Source organism: Patella vulgata, chromosome 4 (assembly GCF_932274485.2).
Source record: "Patella vulgata chromosome 4, xgPatVulg1.2, whole genome shotgun sequence".
Classification (NCBI taxonomy): domain Eukaryota; kingdom Metazoa; phylum Mollusca; class Gastropoda; family Patellidae; genus Patella; species Patella vulgata.
This window is the reverse complement of record NC_065882.2, coordinates 48,508,393-48,530,393: the sequence shown is the minus strand read 5'-3', so window position 1 is coordinate 48,530,393 and position 22,001 is coordinate 48,508,393. Positions and strand designations below refer to the sequence as shown.

General features: G+C 36.1%; 2 protein-coding genes across 2 annotated transcripts in view; both read right to left on the bottom strand.

Moving 5' to 3' along the window:
• Positions 1–22,001, bottom strand: part of LOC126819050 (uncharacterized) — a 66,266-nt gene that overhangs the window by 23,309 nt on the left and 20,956 nt on the right. The gene's annotated exons all lie outside the window — the stretch shown is intronic.
• LOC126819049 (uncharacterized) lies at positions 3,422–20,414 on the bottom strand. Its single transcript, XM_050546864.2, has 2 exons — positions 20,127–20,414; positions 3,422–7,566 (listed from the first exon to the last, which is right to left on the bottom strand). Exon 2 carries the CDS (start codon positions 7,561–7,563, stop codon positions 5,896–5,898), a length of 1,668 nt encoding a protein of 555 aa, XP_050402821.1. The 5' UTR covers positions 7,564–7,566; positions 20,127–20,414; the 3' UTR covers positions 3,422–5,895.

The following is a 22,001-nucleotide window of genomic DNA, read 5'->3' as shown; positions in this document are numbered from 1 at the left end:
CCATATTTAATGCTGCTGGAATGTGTATTTTCATAAACTTTGTATGTAGATAGATTATTATACTGAAGGTCCGTCTGGATAGAAAATAAGATTTTGTGTGAAACAGGTGTCCTGGAAAAAATGGGTTCACTAACATCAAATATCTTGTTCTACAAATTGTATTTGTCCCTTCTAAGCTAATACCTGTGCGGAACAAACCTTTCCGTTTCATCGAAAATCCTAATAAATAATTTATTTTTAGAGAACAATTTTAAATTCAGTGGCTACGAAAACCCTATATTATATGATATATCACAAGTCTTACCTTGCGTGATACCCACCCATCCTAACTAGAATTTCGTTTTTCGTTAAATGTTGGCGTCCATTTTGGAAATCGGACAGGACCCCGACCGAAAATGACGTCACAGAAGTGACATAATCTCAAAATTGTCTTCAGGGACAAATTTTGACACAGAAAAAACCTGTCCCCAAATATCGTTTTGATTGTGACACATTAGCTAAACGTTCACTAAGTTGGTGCCCTGCCTCGCCGACGTTCAACATTTTAAATTTGACAGTCTACTTAAGACTTTTGTTGAGTTTGAGGCCACTGCAGCTGTACAGGGAGGACCACTGGGCGTATTTATTTATGCTAAATGAATAACTTAAGAAGACCATACACATAATTTGGCTAAAATTACTCTAAACATGATTTGGTAGTAAACTTATAAAATAAATCAAATGTCAAAAGGTTGCTTTTTCCAGAATAATCTGTTGATTTGGAAAATATATGATTCATTCAACAACAAGTATCATATAGCACCAAATGTAACATTTTCTTATGAACATGCCATATCCATAGGTCAACCTGTTCAGGAGTTACCAATGTTTCTCCGATGCGCTTAATTTCAATGAAATAACGGCGGCCATTTTTAAAGATGACCGCCGAAATGGAATTTAGCAAAGTGACCCGGAAGTCCATCAACCAAATTTCAACACTTCAGCCACCAGGGTAACTGATAATCATGGTTGAATTTATTCATCAAATTGGTAATGATGCTCCAAATCCCCAGGTCTGCCACATGGACTAAAGTGGCAACGTTCATAATTACAGACCTGAGGTCATTGAAGCCATAAATAATGACTTTTACGTGTATGACTTCCTCAAATCAGTGAATAGTGAAGGTGAAGCCATTGATTTGGTTCGTGAAGTATGTGATCTTTTGAAAAGAAGTGGTTTTAATTTAACCAAGTGGGTTTCTAACAGCAGAGAATTCCTTAACACCATCCCACATATCTCTAAAGTGAATGAAGTTAAAAACTTAGATCTTACTAAGGGTAGTTTACCAGTGAAGAGAGCTTTAGGCGTGCAATGGTGCACTGAAACAAACAAATTAAAATTATGTATATCAGAAATGGAGTCAACTACTACACGTCGAAACATCGTATCTGCAATGAGCTCTGTTTACGATCTCTATCGTATTTGTTCCCCATTTGTGTAGGAATGACTTTGCCTGTGAATGATAGTCACTATTGGACAGATAGTCAACTTATTAAGATAATAAGAAAGCTCGTTACCAAGTCTATGTGGCTAATATTATCGCAATAATTCGTGATGGCTCATCGATTCTTGCTCAAGAGATCTAACCACTGCAGAACTAACCTCCACAAAGTGGCTAAAGGGATCAACTGTTCTCTGGAAGACTAAAAGTAATTGGCCGGAAAACTGTATAGAATTAGAAAACCGTTCCGATTTGGAAAGAACTGTTTATGCTGTAAAATTATCGGAACAATAAAAAAAAATGTGTCAGACAGTTATTCGAACATTATTCAAACTATAATCGCTTAAAGAGAGGTGTCGCTTGGTGGCTTAGATTGAATAACATTTTGTATTTGTTAAGCAAGAAACGTGAAATACTCAAAAGAAAAACTTATCGGCATTTTAGAATCAACTGAAATCGAAACTGCTGAAAGTGACGTATTCAAATTTGTACTAAGAGAATATTTTCCCAGTGAGTTAGAAGCTTGTGAAAAAGACAAAGTTGTAAATGTTGGTAGTGACATTTCAAATTTGAAACTTTAACCGCCACAATTTATGCGTGTTTCTGCTATTCTAGACCGTGAATTAAGCAACTTCAAAGTTTCCAATCTGTTTGCAACTGAAATCCCACCCTATGCCGAACTTAATTCCAACCATACAATCACACTTGCAGCTGCATTCACAAATAATAATCGATTCCCGAAAAATGTTGAACAAAGTAGAGTGGCTCCAGACACACCGAGCCAACATTGGACAGGGTGGATATTAAATCCCCCTGCCCACACTAAAATGTGGTCATGTATTCTCATAATCCCTGTCTGTCCGTCGCCCGGCGTCAAGAATTGCTTGTGGGCGCTCTAGAGGCTAAAGTTATCATCCTATCAATTTATGCACAGTGTTTATGTCTATGTGAAGAAGACGCCTATTCATTTTCAACGTTTTCGAATAATAACCGCCAGGTTATGATCTTACTTGTGCGCGCTCTAGATTTAAATTTATGATCAGTGTTTGAGTTCACGAGACAAAGAACCCCTTTAATTTTCAACAATTTCCGATAATTGCCGTCGGCTTTATTAACCTTGATCAATTTGAAAAAAAACCTTGTGGAACCCCGCGAGGTCAAAGTTATCATCCGATTGACCTGATATTTATATGCAGTGCTTATGTTCATTGGGTGAAGAAGCTGATAATTATTTTTGGGAGTTATTACCCTGATCATTTTTTAAACACGTGGTTTTTGTTAACAAATAGCTATACATGGTATGCAGGCTATTTAACAACAGAAGAAAAAATAAATTAATAAAAATGCCCCATTTCGGGTTAACTGAAGGTTTAGATTACGTAAGAATACCTAACAAATTCACATTTAGCTATTTTAGCCACCTTCGCCGTCCCCGAATCGATTCAACTTGTATCTCAATTTCCCAACATGTTATAACATGGCTATAAACATGTATTTCGAAACTGCAATGTTTACTTTACATCAGCCGTGATCTAGATATCTATAATAAAATATGACTATCCTGAACCACCCATAACCTTTGAGCAGCAAATATTGAACAGCTAAAGTAAATATACTTAAAAGATAACGAACCTGTTTACTTCATATCGAACCTGTCGTACCTTGGTTCAATTTTCACAGTTAACAAAAGCCAAGACATTTAACACTGAAGTCAACGGAGGACAGAACTATCCGATTCTTTGTAGTTAAAATTTCCCTTACGTATATAAATATTACAGTCAATTTTATTTATTTCTAATATAACCACTTTTCTGCAACTGGTATTTACGAATGAGTTGTATGACCTAATTATAACTTTATTAGACCAGTGCTGTAAATAAATGTGATAATTATTCTCCATTATCACATAATGAAACATGGTATTTGTTCATAGTTTATTTTCTCTGTATAGTTGACATATTAGGTACTATTATCTTCTCGTGCCCCGTTTCAACGACTGTAGAGGATATTGTTATCAGTTAACTTTGTCAATATTTACCGATCATGTCAAGGTTTTATATTTTCTTTATTAATATACAACATTAAGATATAAGGTGTAGCTCTTAACGACTGATAATAACTATGTGAAAGACTTCCTCTTTGTGAAGTATAAGATTTCTTATTAAATGTTTAGATGCGGCGATAGATGAATATATTCCAGTCAAATTCTGAGCGAATTTTTGAATATTTGAAGTTTTGACTAGCAATAGCATAAAAAGTCTCGATAATAAACCACGATAAAAAAAAAATGAAGTCTAATTATCCCGTGCTTTAATCGACAGTCTCCGTGAGTGGCGTCCATTTTACGTTTGACGAAGGTATGGTTGGCAGGGTCTAATCTACTCAATATCGTGGCCATTCAATGGTGTACAAGTTGACTATATGCTGGCCATGTGAATAAATATCTAAATAATAATTTATATAAATTTTGAAGAAAAGAGACCCGCAATGGACATATTTGTTTTAACGCTTCACATGTGAGATAAACACCCTGGTTTATGTTGACAAAGGAAACCACCTTAAAGAAATTCTCCTTCTAATGACCTTGATCTTTCTTTCACATCGAATGTCTTCTCTCTAATTTTACATTTCCAGTATAACCTTGGGAGTCATGGACTAATGCTGCCTGGGAAAATTTTAATAATTCAAAACAAAGATTTACAAGATAAATAGTCATATATGCCAATCATTTTCAAAATTATCTATAATAGCGAGGCCCGTCAGCTCTATATTTAATCTTGCTTAATGCCGCTTTAAGTTGGGTCAAACAGATAATATGTTCATATTCTTATTGTACCGCCCCATCAACACAATCTAATCGTAATAATAATAAAAAAAACATCCAAACACCCCAAAATGTGTAACTTAATTGAAACACTGAGAAATGTACAAGTGTAATAAAATATTAAAAGATAACTTGTAAGATCAGTTTTCATATTGAACCGGACGTATAAACATTATAACCCGCTATTAGCTTATCCGCTGAATTTTGAAAAATCGATGCAAAAAGTTAAAGTGTCACGTCTCCCGTTTTGTTTTAAGTAAACAACATATAGTATCAAGTGGTATTTACTATTATTGTAATAATATCTAACAATTATAGTTATGTCACGGTAAGAAAAATCCAGAGAAAATAAGTACTAAAACCTATTGGCCGTCGCAGGAAATGTGTAAATTTATACACCAAAATGAAATTTGCGAGGGTTTATTACCTATTCCTAAATTAAGTTTGTACACAATACGTAATTTATTGATCAATAGAAACACCCCAAGTGGTATTTTTTAAATATTTAATTTGAATGATAAAAGTTTGTGCATGGCTTTGAATCTAACACGGTTTTACTATTATTATCGGTTTGATTTATCTCTCAAATATTAGTTAATGCACGGCTATAAAATTTGTTTATATTTGCCTAAACTTCGTATTTAAGCTAGTCGCATGATCAATGAAATATAAATAAAACCCGAGGTTAGTTCACTGACAGATAACAGTATTATTGTCAACGATTATTAACTGTTTAACTGGCAACAGACTTACGAAATATGGGCTCGAAATACAAAGAAATTTTTCCGAGATTCAACAGTTTTGTCCAAAACTGCAGACCAGTTAAAGGAGGTGGTGATTTTTTTATTTGGGTCGATTCGGCCTTTATTAATTGGTGTTTATTTGATCTTTTAAAATGTGAACTAACATATAAACAAAATGGTATTGTCGTAATTTGGTTGATCACCCAATAATACATTCTACAGTAGATATCGCTTGTGTGATATATGTCATAATCTACTGCGATATCTCCTAAGGAGATATCGCTTTACATGAATTTGATTGGTTTGTTGAAAAAGAACTACTTTTTTTTATTTTCAAAGAACAGTTCATTTCTTATTAAAAGTAACTTTTTTTTATTAAAAATGGACTATTGTTATTCAATTGACCTTGATGGAAACACTGGGTCAATATAAAGGACTTTGCAATGGTTGAATTGCCGTCAAAAAATGATGTATCACAACGCCGTAATGTTCAGTAAAAGTGAAATCTACAGCAAAGAACTATATTTATCTATTTGTGCATGTAAGAAGGGATTGGGTGATAAATAAAATCTCCTACTCGTCTTTTTTAAATCAAAAAATATCAACACTCGTTGATAAAGTAAAAAAAACCTCGGCAGAGCCTCGTTTTTTGTTACTTTATCAACTTGTGTTGATATTTTTTGATATCAAAAAAGACTGGAAGGAGATTCTATATATGTTCCATCTGACTTTCAATGGGTTTTTTTTTCGGTTTCACAGTTTGGTTTTTCAGAAGTTTGTCCTGGAATTGAAATTTAAGGATTTTGTTGTTTACTGTTGGCATTAACATAATATCCAATGCATTTAGCTATATATACCCTGCACTTCTGAGCACGAATTTACCAATGTCACCAAACATACTTTTAGATGATAATAGGGCGTCCATATTACTAAATTCGGTTGGGTCTGGATATGTCCAATGTAAACTTAATGTCTCGTTTTTCCAGTTAAAATCCAGACCATCCAAATGACTCTTTTCTTTAAAACCTTGCAACCAACTTGGATGACATTTTCCTTCTGCGCATATCACTTGCAAATGCGGTTCCACTCGCACCAATTCAGGATGCAATTCATAGATCTTATAAGGAATGTGTATGGCATTATATGACCAATGTTTATCCAAGTAGTGCCTGTATGACTCTAAAAAGAATTGCATAAATCTGGACCCCTTTTGACCAATTAAAACACCCATATTAAATACATCTGGAAACGATCCGGTGGTTACCGTGTCGACACTGACAACAAGACCGAACTGTCTGAGTGTATCCGGAATAGTGTTCACCCACAAAACGTCCCAATCCATATAGATACCGCCATACCGAACCAGCAGATCACCTCTTAAGAAGTCACTAGCATGAGAAGCAAATGCTTCTATCTTGTTGCCGAACACAGAAGCGGGGAATTTTCGAAATATAAAGTGAACATTTGGTATTTGTTCTGCTTTCGTCCAATGTGGGCCACTTGGTTTAATATCACCGTGAATATAAACACGTTCAGCTTTTAAAACATAAACGGCACTTAACAGACTTAGATAATCGAAGAAGGTCAGAGCTCGGTCCCCTAGCCATACATAGTGCACGATCAAGGGTGATTGTTCTCCATAGGTTTGTGGTTCCCGAGAATTTTTGTGACCAAAATATATCCATCGTACCAGTTGCCCAACATCCGAACTTGTAGTGAATATATCAGCTGGAAATATTTCCTTTTCTATAAACAAGCAATCATATCTCGACACAGAGTAGAGTTCGGTATTTATACACTTTATGTCAGATATAAAGGATGATAGTATGTCTTTAATGTCATCACTTGAGGGTTTAGAATTGATTCCCAAAGAACCTTTCTTTAGCAATACCAGACCCTCTGCGTCACTTTTCAAGAAATGCGAGATTGTCTTTTTTCTGTAAGCGATCAAATCATTTGATAATATGGTTCTCTCACCAACATAAATTCCACCCCTTTGATCTAAAGTGTACAAAATCAGAGCTATTTTGTTGAAGCCTGTTCCACAACTCTGTATTGGTTCGTGTGAAAGAATCGGAATGGTTTTGGTCATCTCTGCATAAAATTGGTAATATCCATAAGAATCTAGTTCTGGTAAATGGTGGTAATGAAATATAATTCTAGTTGGTTTTAGGAATCGGTAAGAACTTAAAACACTTAAATAATTTTCAAAACTGAAATATTTCCTTTCACACCAAAAGTAATGAACGGTAAGTGTAATGTCGGACGACAACAGATGAGGGGGGTCACCTTCTCCGTTAAAACTTTCGTTCGAGATCATATATTCGGGCATTACATTTATGTAGCCGTGTCGGAATCGTTCAACAGATAATGGATCAGAAAACAAAAAGACAGAGCGGCATCCATTGTAGTAGATATATAAATTCAGGAAGGCTAGTATGAGTATGGGAAGGAACAGTATTTTTTCTTTTCTGTGGATGATATATCTGCTCCAACGCCTCCAATTCCTCGTCATGTTCTGAAGAAGAAACAAGCCTTGTTTATATTGCATGCTTCAGGCCGACAAAATGACATGTATTCATGTAAATAGATACAGCCCGATATGCATGACTACGAAGGGTCGATGGTCGATGATGCTCTATTGTGTCCGAAACTGGGAGATTACTACTAATATACTTAAAACGCTCCCTGGTACCATGTATATTGGATATTAGGATCCCATATTTTTTACGGCAAGATAACAAAATCAATTTTGATTGAAATACACCTATATTGAAATATATTTCGTGTTTTAATCTCCATTATTATGGATAATACTGAGTTAGAGTTTTAGTTCCTTGAAATTGATTTTTCAGTACATGTATAACTATTTTTAAAATTATTATAGTGATGGGATGCGTCCTCATTTTGTATAATGATAGCTATGAAGTAACCAGTGATCTAAACTATAACTCGTTCTGTTAGTTTTTCCTCACATTCGATATAAAAACTGAACGGTTATTGTATCAAATGTGAACGGCCTTTAATACATCGTCCAGCAACGGTATAATTATTGCAGATAATTAGAAGGAGGTTATTCTGTGTGTGTGTGTGTGTGTGTGTGTGTGTGTCTGTGTGTGAGGGAGAGAGAGAGAGAGGGGGGGGGGGGGGTAACGTCCACTCGGCACAACATAGTTCATTTCGGGACTAACACATGGTTCAATTTTATTTCAATAATTCGCTTGCGCGCAGCGGTCTTTAACAGTGGGAGAAAACCGGAGGACGCGGAGAAAACCCACGAGGTTGGACAGGCGATCCTTGTCACGTACAACCGAGAAATCAAAACCACGTCAGTTGACTCAATGACAGACCTTATGATACATTCGGCATCCAACCCGGCTAGAAGGCGGGTATTGTATCAAATACATCTAATACTGTTATTTACGAGTACAGCTTATGAATTACTTTTAAAAATATATATATATATATATATATATATTTGGAATCAGCATTATATTCAGATGAACAAAACTAATTATATAAAATTGAATGAAATATTAAATCAGCGTACTATAGTTGCACAACAATGATGAAAAGGGGGAAATATATTGAACATAGATTGACTTGCCTAAGTAATAAGAATACGGTTTGTTTTAATATCTCAATTAACAAAAACATGAAGTTTTCGTGTTTTGACATCCGTATCAACATATAGTTAATGACAAAGTATACTTGGTGTTTTAAAACATGCACAAAATATATTTTCTAAATATGTTACATTTGTTCATAATATTTTTGTTCGTGCGCTTTCTTACGACAACACTATTGTTATTGTTAACTTTTAGAAGAAAAAAAATAACCACGTCCAATCTTTTCGGATAATTGTATATCAAGGTCATTTACAAACTTATTGAACCATAAATGTCTCCACATTTCTCAAATACAATGTTTGAAAACTCCATTAATCTACAAATTTCAGTTTCCACTTATAGTAACATATTAAAGTAGCTACTGTCTGAACCATCGTAAATTTTAAACGGACTTCTTCGATTATGAACAAACTACTTGACTTTGGTTATTATAAATCCATTGTACAACTACATATCCCAGGGAATAAAAAAGTTCTCTCTTGCAAAATTAAACTTGGACATTGAAAAAACAAAAATGGAAGCTAATTACGTCACTTATCGGGATAGATCATTTCGTATAAGGGGGTCTCAACATGGCTTGTCTATCGTAACGGTGTTCGGTTTTTTTTTACGACAATTCAAATTTTGTGTATGAATAAGCTATTGCTCTCGAACCCAGTAATGAGTTTGGGCGTTTACAAATATAAGAGAGAGAGAGAGAGAGAGAGAGAGAGAGAGAGAGGAATGGGGTTTAACGTCCACTCGACACAAACTAGGTCATTTCGGGACTAACATATGGTTCAATTTTATTTCCATAATTCGCTTGCGCGTAGGGGTCTTTTAGCAGTGGGAGGAAACCGGAGGACCCGGAGAAAACCCACGAGGTTGGACAGGCGACCCTACTCCTTGCCACGTACAACTGGGGAATCGAAACCACGCCAGTTGACTCAATGGCAAACTTTATGATACAGTGCGCACGTGCTAACCCCCCATTTATTTTTACAAACATTAATACGCCTGTAGTCCGTTATTTTGTTTCCGTTAGAGAGTTGGGTGGAATTATTTCTTTGGAACACAGGTGCAGAACAAAAAGAACGACATTCCTTTAATATTTCCTGTCAATAATTATTAACCTCGGCAATCTGTTATGGCCGGGGTATATAAATACCAAAAATTATCATCAACAACAAATCATACCACTCATCGGTTTAATTATCGGCAGATAGTTCCATGTCTTTCTATTTCTCTTCGAATATTATTTCCGTTGTGCAAAAACTGTTCAGAATTTTGCGTCTAGGTAACACAATTAATTTCAGAAAATCCCGACTTCGGTTTGAAATTCACAGGGCAATGTATCCATACGATTGTGCTCTCAGTTATAACTACAGGCCTATATTAATCACAAGTACAACTCCATTTTGTAATCCACAGAGAATGGAATTTTCTGATGGCATTTCGTAGATCGAGATCATGCCTCAGCCAATCAACGCTTTGAATTCTATTGTATGCTACACAGATGCAGTGAAAATGGTTAAATTTAGCGCGAAACTTGCCCGAATTTTCCCCACAGTCTGCATAATTAACACACAAGACCCAATAATACACGTACACGCAATTTGCGATGCTCTTTTGACAAGTGATTTTTTGTTTTAAATACATTTTTATAAAGACGATACACGATGTTTAGACATCCCGAACTGTTCTTATCAACAATGTTTCGATTTCAGTATCCGTCGAAGTGACGTATCGTCAAATAAAGTCGTATGAAGATAAGTCACTTCGTTGGAATATGGAAATATGGAAATTATTGAGAAGCGGTGACCTTTTTTCATAGTTTTTGTGGTAATCATAAAACTTTAAAAATGGACTAATAACCACCGAGCATTGGGATTATCAATATGAAATATTATCAATTAAAATTATGAAATAAAGTGTATTTATTTATAAATGCTAGCCACAGAGTTGCATATAATTGACAGGGATGTAGGACCTAATATAATTTATTAAAATATATATAATATACAGGGTATTTACAATTATGGGGTGATGATGATGTGAAAAGCAATATTTACGAGCATTCCTGTAATCGGTGATATATTCATTGTGAATAAAATTGAGTAGACTGACAATCAATTGTTTCCAAATTAATTTTATCGGAGTGGTTATTCGCCATTCGTTTTATATAATAAACCTAACATTCTTGCAGATTGTTTTTGCATTTATTCAAAATACAGACCCAGAATCCCTTTTTAATTGTCATTTGTAGCTTCATAGTGCATATGAACACCTTCGTTCACAGCGAAGCGTCGACAGCGAAACCGACATCGTGTGTAGATGGAAGTAGTACTCTGTGAAATTTTTTATCTTTACTCATACTGCATTGAAAACGTATTTTCTTGCACTATTGTTTATCATAAATTTAGTAGATAAAATACAAACTTAATCTAATTTCATACCTGCGAAACAGCAGAGTCTTATTGAAATTGTTCTACCTGATCTGCCCGCCCGCCTACCACCCGGAGGAGTAAGCTACTCATTATTTCATTGCCAACCGCATGTTCTATCTATATACCATTCGTATATTTCATTTCCTACCACATTTCATTTCCAACTGCGTTTTATATTTCTATTTGTACCTTCGATTTCAAACTAGAGAGAGAGAGAGCTCAATGACATACCTTATGATACAGCGTGCACGTGCTAACCATTGCATTGCCCCTCCCCCCACCCCCGCCGTTTCTTTATTGGCATCCCGTAGTCATTTGCTACTCATAGCCTACATTTCTTTCTCAACCGTGTGTTTTATTGTCAAACATATAATTCATTTACATCTACTCAGTTGGGCGTACCAGCCAGGGATGAGATCGTAATTTCTTAAAATTGACTAAGTGATTAAAATTCGGCATAAAATTTAGAAAATTTAAAGTCAGTTTAATACACAGTGACATTTTTTTCTGGAATCATGAATGTTTGTTTAAGCGACCGGCTTCGAATGCCGCGTCTCTGTGTACTCTAAACGATATATTTTTTAGGCATGGTCATAATTTGTTTCGGCTATTTCCCCTTGTCAGTGGTGCAGGACGGAGGGCTTGACAAGGACAGCTGTGTAGTCGCTCGGATGGGACGAAAAACCGAGTACCCGGGTAAACATTGGGGTATCCGGGCAAAATTTCGCTCATGTGGAACTGGAATGAGAGAGAGTGGGTCATTTCGGGACTAACACATAGGATTCCATTTTTTTTATTTGAATAATTCCCTTGCGCGTGGGGGGTTGGATGGCTGAATGGTTAGCGTGCGCGCGCTGTATCATAAAGTCTGTCATTGAGTCGACTGGCGTGGTTTCGAATCCCCGGTTGTACGTGGCAAGGAGTAGGGTCGCCTGTCCAGCCTCGTGGGTTTTCTCCGGGTCCTCCGGTTTCCTCCCACTGCTAAAGACCCCTACGCGCAAGCGAATTATTGAAATAAAATTAAACCATATGTTAGTCCCGAAATGACCTAGTTTGTGTCGAGTGGACGTTAAACCCCATTTCTCTCTCTCTCTCTCTCCCTTGCGCGTAGGGTTCTTTAGACTTTAGCAGTGATAGGACCCGGAGAAAAACCATGGGGTTGGACAGGCGACCCTACTACTTGTCACATATACAGTTGAATCGAAACCAAGCCGAAACTGACTGAAATTAGAATGTTACAAACTGTTTAAGTTTGACTTGTAACAAATAGCAACTTTTATTCTACTTTGTCTTGGCTTTTTCTTCCTCAGAGAATTATTTCTGGGTCGCTTGTGCGAACAATACATATGAACATTCTAATCCAACACCGGGTATGATCATCAGACTAATTTGCTATCCGGATGACAAAGAGTATTTCGCCATCTGTTTTCGTTATCTGCCGCCCTTTTATTAAATCGATATCCTCTGTCCGTGTATCATTTTGCAAAATAGAGTAGATCATTAAGTGCTGAACCAACAAAGTGCCACACCCTTCCCATGGTAAGAAATGCAATGGGGTTTAACAACATCGATTTTTAGTCTCAACGGAACGACTATACGTCGTCCTTTGCAACCACGCCGGAAACCCCAGATGAACTTTTTCGGGCGGAATCACCAGCCAACGTCTTACTGACTGAGCCACCGTGTCCCACTTTAGCGTGCCCCAATTATGTGTGGTGAGGGGGGGGGGTTAACGAGTGCGCCTTGGGTCAGAAGGTGTTATATAGTCAAGTAGCGTGGTTTTGATTCCGTGCTTGTACGTGAACGTGACAAGGAGTAAGGCTGTCTGTCCAATCTCGTGGGTTTTCTCCTGGTCCTCCTACTGCTAAAGAGCTCTTTGCGCAAGTGAATTATTAAAATAAAACTGAGCCATATGTTAGTCCAGAAATTACCTAGTTTGTTTCGAATGGCGAACCGACTCATTTTTTTTTATCTACCCGAACCTTCCATTTTCAACCACTGTTTATTTCCAATCCATATATTTGAATAAAACTATTTTGTCTTATTTAAACCTTTCAAAGACAGGTCATAAGGTATGGTACTTTTTCGGGTAGTCACCGCTAGGCTATAAATAGACCTCCAATGGCACTGTGTCAAACAACGTTTGTTGTAGTAGTTATTTTCGCATTTTTACTGCAACGAAAATGATGTATGTGCATTTTGTAGGACGAAGTTAAACTAGTTTAAGTGGTTGGTAGCATTACCCCTTGTCTTCAGATGCCATTTTTGTTGCCCAATCTCAAACGATCAGAAAGGTCGCGCGTTGTTGTGATTGCAACACACGTGATTGTCAAAATCTGTCAACCATCGCGTAACCTCCGGCTGAACACACCTCCATCAGTTTTGTTGATCAAGGTGGAAATTAAAATCATTTGGATACGGATGATCGTTCTCAGTGAATACGCCTAAACTGTGGAACAATCTTCCAGAGATTATTGAATTATCTCAAACTCTTTCTTGCTTTAAATCAAGACTTAAAACCCATCTTGTTTTCGGGATTAATTAAACAAGCCAACAGTGGGGCTGATGTGTCCCGCCGAAATCCAAAATAAATAGATGACACATATTAATTTATCGCCCATTTATTTTTTCAAAAGTATCAATCAATCAAACTGATTATCAACTATGCATTAAGTTTCATCACTCTCTATCAGATACAATCAAAGTTATCTTGTCCCAAAGCATCGACCAGTGAAATTTCTTAGCTCTGCTTAGCTTTAGCTCGAAATGTTAATCAGTCAAGACATTCTCCTAATGAACATCTACATCAAGTTTAAACATTTCACCTTAATTAAAAGCAGAGTTGTTATGTTCCAAAGTTTTGACCAATCAAATTGCTTATCGCTCCTTAGCCTATACAGAAAATTCTCATCATCGAACTTAGTCAAGGTAATGATATAATGAATCTATACTCGGAGTTTCATCACTCTCACGTAATTAAAACCAAAGATATCGTGTCCCAAAGCATCAACTAATCAGATTGCTTATCTCTGCTTACCTTAAACAGACAATGTTTATCATCGAACTACATCAAGACATTCACCTAATGAACGCCTACACCAAGTGTGAACATTCTAGCTCAATTGGAATGAGAGTTATTGCGTTCCAAAGTCTCGACCAATAAAACTGCTTATCGCTCCGCTTACCCTGAGAAAAAAAAGCTCATTATCGAACTTAGTAAAGGTATTGATGTAATAAAACTATACACCAAATTGCATCACTCTCAGTTAATTAGAACTAAAGTTATCGTGCCCCAAAGCATCAACCAATCAAATTGCTTATCTCTGCTTACCCTAAGCAGAAAATGTTCATCTTCGAACTCCATCAAGGCATTGACCTAATAAACACCCACACCAAGTTTGAACACTCTAGCTCAATTAGAAGGAGAGTTATTGTGTCCCAAAAAGACAGACGGGCAGACGGGCGGACGGACAGACAGACAGACAGGCGGACGAACCCATTTTAATAGTCCCCTGCTTTCTTCGAAAGGCGGGGGACAATTAATTTAACTGTATGCGCAGTGAACATGCCTCAGTGCATGGAGTACGTGCGCTATATAGATGTACATATTATTATTCGTCAGGCCGAACTTATGTTTGTACCCCAGGATCCAAGATGGCGGCTGAAATCAGCTGTTCATTTTCGCGTCTTTTTCCACAAATAAAATGCCGTTTAGTAACTAATTATCCGAAAGAAACTACAATAGCATATTCCTGAATCAATGGCCCGAGCAATACCTCTCTGGCCATTGCTGGATTTACCACTGATACTTGAGTTTTAGAGGGAGTGTGTCTTTTCTTCCCGCTCAATCAAATCTCTCCTAAGTACAGCAACATGACAGCTCTTCGTTTAATCTGTGGTCTTCCCTAAACCTTTGGACAGTAATTTAAGGTATTAAAAAAGGTGACAGTATTGTTTGTCTTCTAACAGTATTGTTTACATTGTAGCCGTTTTGATAGCCTCGTTTGTCACGCAATTAGTTTTTCTGCAATATTCTGCTATGCACTGGTTAATTGGGCGTAATAAATTTCGGATTCATGACGTAATGTTATGTAAACATATTTGGAGCTCTGTTTAAACCCGAATGATATTATTGATATTGTTACGCAGTTAGGTATTGGTTGTTAAAAGGACTATTGACCACTCATAATTTGGAACAGAAATTTGCCTTCATTACGGTAGTGTTGAGTGGGATCATGTCTAATCAAACGAAACACTGCGAGGAGTATGCTACAATAGTGACCTTACGTCTATATACTATTTGTTTTTGTCTTTTTGAAATATCACTTCATTCGTTTGTCAGGTATAGACAGATGTATATGACTACTATGCTAGTATAAAATACACTATTTAGTTTTTACGATTTGCTGTTCAAAAATCCGTCATATTGCCGAATTAATGAAATGTTGAAAATTAGTTTAGACAGATTAATATTTACCAAGAACAGCTCTTTGTGGCATTTACAGCAATTAAAGTTGCAATTGCAAATTTTCAAGTTATATTTTTAAAATGTATTAAAATAAAGCCTTAAAATAGATGGTATCCATAAACAGTCCTACCTTGTTAAAAAATAATCCTATTAATCCTATAATTCGCTATTGCCAGCGGAGAAATTGGCAAAAATATCATTTTTAACTTCAAATTCCAACGTTGGAAAATGGCTGCCCCATGTTGTCAATAGCAAAACAGGGGAGGTAATTGTGTTGTTATTTCCTGTGTTATAGATTTTTAAGGGTGGAAAATAATGCCCATGATCGTATAATAGTGATTTGATAACCTATTGAGAAAAAGACATAGAAATAATTATGTTTTGACTTTCTTAGAAAATTTGAAATTCTCGCTTTAAGGTTTCCAAACTTCATGGTTTAAAAATTTTAACGGTAAAATTGTGAGCTCAGTTTTCATGATTAGACACTTATTAGATAGATAGTAGATAGCAAAGTATAGCGGTATATTTTAATTTGAAATACTTATTGGTAATAAGTATTTATAGTTTTGATAATGGAACAGATTTTAAGAGAGAGAGAGAGAGAGAGAGAGAAATGGTGTTTAACGTCCACTCGGGAACATATTTTAAAGGTGAATTATTTTATGAAAGTATATAATCCGTTTATATTTATTTGTGTATTTCTATTTCGATTACGGTTTGCTCTAAATAGACTGGAGCCCATGTTAATTTGGTTTCCAGTGCCCTGTTACACTTTTCAGTGTGTAAAGAAAGCGTTTGTTTTCGTCATTTTTGGTGAAAATCGTTATTTTTGGACAAAAACTGGAGATTATTTACTACTAAACGGTTCGAGTGCCACCGAATTCTTTTCTTGATCTTAATCCTATAGATCATTGCCTTTTCAGTCAGCATTCCAAAAAAACAGGGCTTATACCCGCAGTGAGTGAGATATATACAGGTCACAATTCTAGAATTGAGTGAGATATAGATAGAATAAAATGACATACCTAATTGAGCTATTTTGGTACCTTGCAGCACTACATGTAAGTCCCTATATCAAAACCTCTCGCAAACGCATTAATGATAAAAATGTCTTTTAATCATCTAATAAATTTAGATACCTGTGTTGAAAGGAAGTAATTACATGTGCTTTGGACAAATCTATCAAATAGCTGTCACCGTGACTCCATATAGTGTAAAAAGATTAATGTCTAAATGTGTTAACTAATAATATCCGAACAATAACAAGATTAAGATTTTGTAGTATGTGGTTACGTAAGTAAATCCTAGCAATTGGTACATACCATAACATAATAGAACACAAAATGCCATATAGTAAGTTTTAACCAGTTTGGAAAATAAAAATAAAATGAATATAAAAAAATGAGTGAAATCTAATTTGAAACAATTAGAAAGAGGGACATAAAGTATTCGGTCTAAAGATTATCTAGAACAACGGTCATCATTATCAATATCACTAAAATCATTGAAGTTCAAAAATAAAGTTTTACGTTATGATATAGATCACAATTAAATGAACGAGATTCCTTGCACTCCTGTGATTCAATTTCTGTCAGATAAAAATTTAGTATTGGCAATGAAGTTTGAAATGAAAAAAAAAAACGATTAGCTGAAATTATACATGCCCTCTGCTCTTCCACTGTGGTTACCCTCACGCTTGCTTGAAACAGGGGTCACGGTGGCTAGGTGGATAAGACGCTGGCTCAATAGACTGGAGGTCGGGTGTTCGATCCCTGCATTGGCCGAGAAAGTTCATCCAGATTTACCTGCAGGTAAAAGATTCCTTGGCAGTTGGAATTCGATATAATTCGATAAAAATTTCCCTCATAGCACACTGTATGGCGTATGCCCGTCTTCATAAGTCCAGTCTCGAAACAATCCAATCTGTTTCACAAAGGTATTACGAAAGTCTTCTAATAACTCTGTAAAGGATGACTGCTTTCAACATGTGACGCCACATCACGTGGCGTCAATCATTGTTTCAATGACGCGCTTTTACCCATTTTACATACCCATTTACACTAAATAGGAAATATTCCTTACCTACATATACTTCAAACATGTCATCCCTATCAGTGATTGTAGCGGCCTAGCGAATATTCACTGATCAGTACTGCATCAATCATCAACTGAATACTAATTAAACAGGGTCGCAGTGAAAGTCACTCGACCGTCACAATAACTGGCACGCATGACCAAGTTAATTAGGTAGCTTTTAATTAGCAATATTGATTTCTTAATCAGTTTAAATTATATCGTTAGCTATCAATTGATACAGAAATAGTCCCTCAATAAGTGACATGATATGAAATAAATTTAATGTTCTACTATTCTCTGAAAGTTATACGCAACAAAAACTCGAATGGAATGTCTATAACTCTTAAAGGACAATATTGGTGTCAGTCATTATTACATATGTGATAGAACTGGTTAAATACATTCCAAAAATAATTTTAACACAGGGATCATTGCTACGGGAGACGTGTAACAAGCACGTGAAGAAAAGGGAAGTGACGCCAAACATGACAAACACGAGTTGTCCTTCTATATAACAGACTGAAGTAACGAGCGGTAACAGACAAACGATCGAATTTCATTTCACTGATAATTCCGTTGAAGTTCAAAAGTTAATATATGGGACGGTGAGAGGGTATCTCACAATTCAAAAATAGAATTGGCTGTCACTAGATAAGATACGCGAGAAAAAGTAGAAAAATCCCGTGCATTCCCTGTTTTTATTCATTCTGTTCTTAATAAAAAAGATGGTAATGCACGGACCTTTTCTAATTTGTTTGTTATCTTTTATCTACTGACAGCCAATTCTTTTTTTGAATTGTCAGATATCCTCTCACCGTCAGATATAACAACTTTTCATCTTCAACGGAATTATCAGTGAAATGAAATTCGATCGTTTGTCTGTTACCGCTCGTTACTTCAGTCTGTTATATAGAAGGGCAACTCATGTTTGTCATGTTTGACGTCACTTCCCGTTTCTTCATGTGCTTGTTAGACATCTCCCGTAGCAATGATCTCTGTGTTAAAATTATATTTGGAATGTATTTAACGAGCTCTATCACATATTTTATAATGACTGACACTAATATTGTCCTTTAAACGCTGAATTTGTGAATCGCATTAAATAACTTTTTTACTAACACTTTTAACTACATGTATGTGGAACATTTTGGACGAACAGTTTTTAATATGTAAAGAACCCAAGAGTCCAGCTATGTGGTTTTTACTACGAGCACTTTGAGGGAAATTTTTCCCTGACAGCGTCGCTACGGCCAACTATTATTTTATATTCCAACTACTAACTGCCAATGATTCTGTTACGTGTTCGCCAACGTGTGCACGGGACCTCGGGTTTTGTTCTATCCGAACTACTAGATGGTGTTCCTTGGGAAAATCCATACGAAAGTTACGCTGTCTACATTAGCACCCTTTGAGAACAGAAATAAGATTAATGAAATGGGGTTTAACGTCCTGCTGTTCTGGCTGGGTCCTGAGAACCGAGTAGATAGTTCTCTGTGTTCAGAATGTGGAACTACCGTAGAACTTTCTTGGCGAACACCGAGAGCGTATCCGAGACCAGCTGGTGAGCGAGCCACCGCGACTCCCTGTCGAATCATGGTCAACGTTAATGACCACATCCCAAGCGAAAATTATTTCTATTGACTCAACGACTATCAAAACTATTGAAAATAAATAATTCATTTTGTGTCAAAAACCAATTCAATAAAAGTCATTTACGGCGTCAACGACATTTAATGGTAGTGAGGTTTCCAACTACAGCCTGATTTTACACCCACAAATAAATGAATTATCAATATTTATCATAATTGTCTTTTATATTGTATTTAAGAAGTCTATTAAAGATCAGAGCTTTTAAGGTATTGGTTAAATAAGACGGGGTTTTACGTCCTACTGATCCGACTAGAATATAGATCAGTGGTTCTCAACCTTTTTTCTTAACGGGCACCTTGGAACATATGAAAAAAATAGCGGCACACCTGGCTAAATATATATGAAAAATATTTGAATTTTGCAAAATAAAAACATGGCATAGACGGCATACAGCTGTAGTCATAGACACATAGAATGACTCAAACTAAATAAAGAAAAACACAGCTATGAACTTACCAGTAGATTAATGAAGACGGGCATACGTCATACAGTGTGCTACGTGGGAAAATTTGCCCGGATAGCGGCGCTAGGGCCTAGTCATATATCGAATTCCAACTGCCAAGGGATCTTTTTCGTGCACGCTAAGTGTATATAAAATATAAAGCTACATGTCGCAACCATTATATGTAATGTAAATGCATGTCACACACCAATTCCAGGGTATTTGATTATAGAAGTTGTTTTAATTCTCTGATTCATTTGTGGCATTTATTGAAATATGGTATGTGTCAAAATAAATAATTATTCTTTCAAGTTCTGTAAGAATGTAAAATATGAACTTAACATTAAAAGAATTATTCTATATAAAGTAAGTAAAAAAGGTATTCACCGTAATAGTTGGCTTAGTTAGTCCTTTTAATCAACGATTACTTCCTTTTAATCAACGATTTCTTTAATTTAATATCGTAATGTTGACTGGATGGCGCTAGCTAATGTGGTTATTATTAACAGTTCGACAATCTGTTTGAACTCGGTTATCTTAAGTAATTCAAACGTAGAACAAACGTCACTAAGCAATTTATAAACTGTGCTTTCATTGGCTGGTATCAACAACTCGCTGTACACCTTGAACAGCCCCCAAACGCATTCTGAAAACTTATTTGTCGTCCACTCAAATCCCTCGTTTCTTCGATACAGTGAATATGAGGATTAGTATTCACACAATCCGATATTGCAACACAAAGATGAGAAAACGTTTGCGCCAACCGAAAAACTTTGTGTCCTTTTTGATTGTATTGTCGTTCTTATTATTATCTGTGTCTGTTGCAATCCAGTGCTATTTTTGTCGAGCAACATACAATCTTCATAATCCGTATATTTTACCAAGAGAGTCTTTGGTGTCAGAGGACATTTACAAAACATTGTCAACAGGAGCTCACAAAACTGGTTTGGCAGAACAAACATCGTTTATTAGTGTACATTATATGTGGTGCATGGAGAACTATTTTACATTTAAACACTACCTTAGTATCATGGGCATCATGAAGATCATTCAACCTGATGAAATCATATTTCACTATGTACGACTACCGACAAAACGTGAGCATAACTCTGCCACCTGGATTGAAGACTTACAACGAGAAGTGACTATTTTGACCTTTGAACCAAAACCAGACGTACAACTGTGCCAACAGTTCTACGCCGATAGAAGTTTTACTGACACCCACATATCGGGTTTATTTATAGCTCATAATATTGTTATCAGTAATCTTTCGCGCGGGCATGTAGTGGATAAATTAAAATACACATGTAACAACCACGATGAATCAACGTGTAACAAACATTACAGAAACCCACCTACCAAACAAATAAAAATAAAAGCGTCACAAACATCACAGAAACAAAATAATCACCATAGGAACACGGAAGTTATTAACTGTCCAACAATAGCGGGATTTTACCGTTCACGGAATTTATTTTCGTGTGTTGCAATTATGAATGATATTAACGTTGATGATATACTTTATGGTGATGCGCATTTTGTTAAATTAGCCAGGAGTATTTTATATGGCAGTGAAAACCCCGTAGAGCCCATTTCGTCCATTGATAATCTTATACCCTTGAATGGACACGTTATCGCAGAGAGGTTCTCCTTTCTCACTTTTGTTAGCATCTATAGTGCTGTTAAAATCGGTGGTTTCAAATCTATATTTTTTCATGGAAAATATATGCCAAAGAGTCAATTCTGGGACAAATTGCAGACGTTAGATGCCCAAATTGTGTTTGTAGCGGTGGACTTCGAGCAATTTCCCACGTCCACGCACAGCTTGCTTCAATACAGTTTTTATTTGTTGTTACAATATGGTGGCGTTGTTTTTCGCGAAAATGTCATCTGGCTCAAACCCCTAACGATTGAAATTCGGAAATACGACACAGTTGCGAGCTTAAGGAATCCTACTGAAATATCTACAGGTGGGCAAGTCAATTTCAATATACTGATGGCAAAGACCGGGTCAAAGTTCCTACAAGGTCTTATTCCATTACACCAACAGTTATCGTGTGATGTCTCTAAAACGGAAACAGATTTCGGACTTGACGCGTACCATTTATATGAACAGCAACCAGGTACTATATTTTGGTTTGAAGACTTAATGTATACCATGAACTGTGATCAAAATGAATGTTTCTCAGAACCCGATAACCCAAGAAAAAATGATAAATTGGCAGTTTTTCTACAGTTCTCTCCCAGTAAAACACAACTAAA

Bases quoted from the DNA above. Each gene is read 5' to 3' on its own strand.
- LOC126819049 (XM_050546864.2), bottom strand. From the start codon at position 7,563: ATGACGAGGAATTGGAGGCGTTGGAGCAGATATATCATCCACAGAAAA.